This window comes from Symphodus melops (assembly GCF_947650265.1).
Source record: "Symphodus melops genome assembly, chromosome: 5".
NCBI lineage: Eukaryota > Metazoa > Chordata > Actinopteri > Labriformes > Labridae > Symphodus > Symphodus melops.
Window position 1 is genome coordinate 29407936 of NC_136695.1, and position 5000 is coordinate 29412935.

A 5000-nucleotide genomic window follows, 5' to 3' on the forward strand; every position below is an offset into this window, starting at 1 on the left:
AAGTCCCAGGAAAAGGCCGAGAGACGGTTTGTGAGTCTGTTTCTCGCCTCACATTGAGGAGGTTGCTGGTTTGAATCCCCCTGTGTGGAGTCTGCGTGTTCTCCCCGTGCATGGCGTGGCTTCTCTCCGGCTTCCAGTCCAAACACACGCCGGTCACCTGCTGACTCTGAACGACCCGTAGGTGTGAATGTGAAATCAGCTCTGTGATTGGCTGACGAACAGTCCAGTGTTTAACTCCGCCTCTCGCACCAACAACAGCTGGATTTGTCTCCAGCTCTTATTTAGCCACGAGGCGTCGGCGCTCTCTTAACGCCCTGACACGACACGGAGATGCTCTTCCTCTTCGACATGCTGGTGAGAGGAAGCTCTGTGATTGGCTGTTCTCTCGACACAGGTTCTGGAAAGCCCCTTGAGCGTACTCCTGGTGTCATCGCGTCCTCACTGAAACAAGATGCCCGCCCGCCCGCCCGCTCGCTGTTATGGCATAGTATGACCTCTCAAAGTCTGAGGTTGGGAGGAAGGGAAGTCGTCTGCTTGCTCTCCATCTTAACTAAAGTTTTCAGTTACGACTTAAATCACTGCAGAAACTTCAAGGGAGGCAGCTGTATCTGGTGGCAGTCGTGGGAATGGCGAGCAATGCATGAAACCTCGACTTTTAAAAATCTTCAAAGAAGTCTTTAAATCTGAGAAGATTTTTCGTCTTTTTATGAGTTCTTCTCTCTTTCAAATCTCGTGCATGTTCGCCGTTTGCTCGCTCGCACAGAGAAGATCTAATCAGCAGAGAAAAACGTTTTATTCTTTTATTTGTTGCTCTTGAGGAAACGTATCTTTTGTCTTTTGCACACATGTTCCAGACTCTGCTTTGTCTGTCTCCTCAAGATCATCACTTCCCCTCCTGCGGGGAAACCCCCAACGTCTCCCAATCCCTTCCCTCTCAAACCCCCATAATCCCTAATCCTGCAGCTCTGCACCGTTCAAGTACATTAGTGAATTATTCCTTTAATCCAAAGGGGGGGGGGGGGAGCACCCCGTAAAGCAGCTTTCTTCATGACTCAACAAGCCGCCCTGGGATGAAGTAATCGACCGGGGGATAAGCACACAGCCAATCACGTCTCATTTTAATTTGTTTTTACTCCTTGAGCCCGCTCTGTCCGTCTCAGGACGCTCCGAGACGCCGGTCTGTGACGTCACCGTGCGGCGGTGGACCACGTATTCATGAGGCTGGAGCCAGCTGGTGTTTGTAGTTCAGATACAAACACTCACGAGCCCAGTCTAGCTCCTGTGTTTCAGTTTGAGACGGTTTCACCTCTAAAGTCCGGTTTGTTCGACGAGTGTGAGAGCTCCGATCCAGGCTCGAGCACGCTACACTCCCTCGGCCCTGGCGTGCTTCCAAGAGGTGGGATTTGACGCCGTGCGGTCCAGAGTTTTAAGGCTGAATCTGACCTTAACCCTAACATGACTCAAAATAAGACATTAAAGTCTTGAGAGGACGTTCAAAACTGGCTCCAAAGTAAAAGTCTGAAGAAGTCACTTTGATTACACCAGATCAAGTTTAATTTGATAACTTTAATTCAGCAGTGAAAGGATGATGAGGATGAAGAAATCAGCCGTGGTCGAACCCCCTGACGTATTTCACAGTTTATGATTCGTTAGAAAGTCATGAGCCGTCTTCCAGCTCTGCACGTCTGATTAACGAGCCGTGCAGCCCAGTAACCGGTCCAGAGTTCCTCCGAGTCATTGGAGCCAATTTCAGGTTTTTTCTGTCTCTGTGGAAGAAATCTGTTTCTTTTTGCCTTTATCCATCTATCAATCTTTTTTCTCTGTTTTTATGTTGTTGTAGGAAACACTGTTGGGACCAACGCCACGGAGACGGAGAGCGTGGCCAATGTGACCTCGCTGCTTAACGTGGAGGAGGGGCCAATCAAGGTCAATGAAGCTAGCGTCTCAGCCAATCCTGACCCTGTCAGCACTGTGACCCCGAGGGCGGGCAGGATTCCCCGTGCAGGCGAGGAGGAGGATCAGAGCAGCGGCATGTTCGCAGAATCGGTGGTTCCTGCGGTGCAGGAGGAGGAGGAGGTGGGAGTGGCAGCTCCTCCTCAGATCAGCCCCGACTCCGCTGAGACGGAGCACCTGATACCCAGCAGCCCACATGAGTCCCAAGGTGTTGGAGGTTGAGGAAGAGGAGGAGGAGGAGGAGGAGGAGGAGCGTCTTCCACACACTGACCCTCCTTGGATTCACGCCAAGGACACCGCCGTGTTCGACCTGGATCGCCTCTTCACCACCACAGCCCCGCCTGCCACCAACCCCTCCAACCCAGACATCCTCCACGTGGACTTTTTCGACCCGTCCTCTCGTGGCCGAAGCCTCGACCTGGCCCCCCCCCTCTCCTTCCTCACTGGCCCACGAGCTGCAGGGCGGAGATCCTACCTCCTGGGCGATGCCGGACAACTACGACTACCTCACCCCGTACGAGGACGGTGTGTCCCCGACCGCTGACGAGTACACCTACAGCACAACGACCGACGCCTACGAGACAGATGAAGACCTGCGGCTCGCCGCGGGGTCTCCTGCTCGCTCCAAGCCCAGGGCCCCTGCTTCAGGCTCGTTCAACCCGGGGGCGGCACTTCCTGGTGCAGGAGCTCCACTTCCAAACATCCCTGTGGGCGCCCCTCCAGCGGCTGCACCAGTGGACGGCTCAGACGGGATGGGCGGATGCCGCGTCGGCTATCAGATGGTGAACGGAAGCTGCCGCTCGCCCTGCGACATGCTGCCAAACTACTGCTTCAATGGAGGACAGTGTTACCTGCTGGAGGGCATGGGAGTCTTCTGCAGGTAAGACCAGACACAAAACACAAACCCAGCACACCTGGTTCATTCAAACCTGAGCTTAGAGATACTAAACACATGTTTGTGAAGTCCAGGGAAACGAAGGGTTAACCTCGGGGCTCGTTGGACGCCATCAGACACCAGCATATAAAATAAAACGCTCTGCCACGTGATGTGCACGGCTCGGTGAAACTCGAGATTCATAACTTTCTGCTCTCATCGCACGGGAACATGTGGAAAAGCTCAGAACACAAACCAGTGCATTATTGTTATTTTAACGAGAGAGTTTTATGAGGAAACATCCAAACTGCTGCCAGAGTGCTCAGATCCTGTTTTTAGGTTTCCTTTTTGCACATACACAAAAACACAGGCAGCGAGCGAAGACACGAACAGATACCGAGAAACTCGAGCAAGTTTTCTTCTTCGGCTTCCTGCTCATTCACACCTGACATATATTCACCTGTGCAACCAACACAGCAGAATAAAATGCTGCTGCCATGTCCCTGTGTGCATAGATAACTGTCGAAGCTGGCGGCGCCTCTTGAGGTAATGACATGCATTTCAAACGTTGAATATAAAGCGAGTATTTTGAACGTTGAGACAGATGTTTGGATGTTGGGAGGGAGTGGATGTCGGCTTGCAGGCCGGTCCGTCTGGATGGACTGGAGGCGGGGCAGAGGGAGACTCGAGATGAGGTTTCTGTCTCAGGCGGATTTCGACCTGAGCTGATCTTGGCTCGGACCGTTCTGAGACTTGGAAAATGCAGAGCAGAGGCGTGAATGAAGATATGAGAACAGACAGGTGGAGGGTGAAACAAATATCAACGTTACTGTAGGCAACGAGCTCAACTACAGTAGCAGGAGCTAGCGGGAGTTAGCAGGAGTGCTAACTCCACATGGAGAAAACGGATGGTAACAAAAAGCTGCATTGACACTGCAGAAACACACCACCTCTCACACAACCTACATACACAACTAACAAGCTTACAGCCACGATCTGGATCCATCCATCCCACTGTGCTGCGACGGCCATGAATCTAGGTGGAGGTCAGAAGTCCAACGGATTATCAGAATTATTTATGATAATATGGTTTAAGCCCCAGAGGAGTTCAAGCTCCATATAAATTCTCTGCCGATGCGTCTGAAAGTCGACGCCCACAGTGCATCTGTTGATCAAAACATCCCGATCTGAGCCAGAGGACGATTGTGCGTTCAGGATTACAGATGATGCAGATGGTGGAGGGTATGATGTGTTGGAAAGCTTTTTCTAATTTTGAAATGTTTTATCAGAGAGAATATTTTTTTCTTTTCAGTGTGTGTGCGTGTGTGTGTGTGTGCGTGTGCGTGTGTGTGTGCGCTATCGCTAAACGTAAACACAGGCTCGACATCTCAGGATGATCTCACATACAGTTTCCCCGTAATCAGGACTGAAATTCACCGAACCATCAGTCGGGGGAGGCTTCCAATTAGCGAGCAGCAGCGAGGATTTAAATGCAAATGTATGCAGGAATGACGATCGGCCAACAGCTGCACACACACACACACACACACACACACACACACACACACGTCTGAAACATCAGACACATCTGAGACAGAACGACACCAAACACTGAGAAGCTTAAAAGGATTGTGTGCTCTGAGAAGTTAGCGCAGATAGTTTCAGTATGGACAACAAATGTACTGTGTATCTGCTGTAATCTCATTGGCTTTCCTCGCACAGTCGGACAGGAAAATGAATCTTGCTAAGCAGACGGCGTGCTCCAGATATTTGGGGCACGTCTTTGCTCCCCCAGTCAGCAGATATTAGCAATGATGAAGCTCCTGAGTGTGAGGCTGCAGAGAGAGCGAGCGGCGTTTCACTGCTGGGCAGAGGAGCAATATGGGTCACTGGAGCGCTGGCACAGATGAGCTCCAATATGTTCCTCTGTGTGTGTGTGTGTGTGTGTGTGTGTGTGTGTGTGTGTGTGTGTGTGTGTGTGTGGACATGCCTTCTGGATGCACATGAGACTGAGTTTGCGTGCACATGTGGATCCGTGAGTCCCTGCGTGCGTGTTGGTGGAGCTGCGTCGTACATCAAGGCCGATTCGATTACAGCAGGATGAATGTGGCGCCCTTTCGCCCCGCTGCAGTAAAACACATGACCCTTTGAAGAGCTGTTTACTGACCTCAGA

At 51.4% G+C, this 5000-nt stretch overlaps 1 protein-coding gene across 1 annotated transcript in view; it reads left to right on the top strand.

Moving 5' to 3' along the window:
* Nucleotides 1–5000, top strand: part of cspg5a (chondroitin sulfate proteoglycan 5a) — a 41681-nt gene that overhangs the window by 12495 nt on the left and 24186 nt on the right. Inside the window, 3 exon segments of the mRNA XM_079344903.1 lie at nucleotides 1841–2160; nucleotides 2162–2377; nucleotides 2379–2833. Of these exon segments, the coding sequence (XP_079201029.1) occupies nucleotides 1841–2160; nucleotides 2162–2377; nucleotides 2379–2833 (991 nt within the window).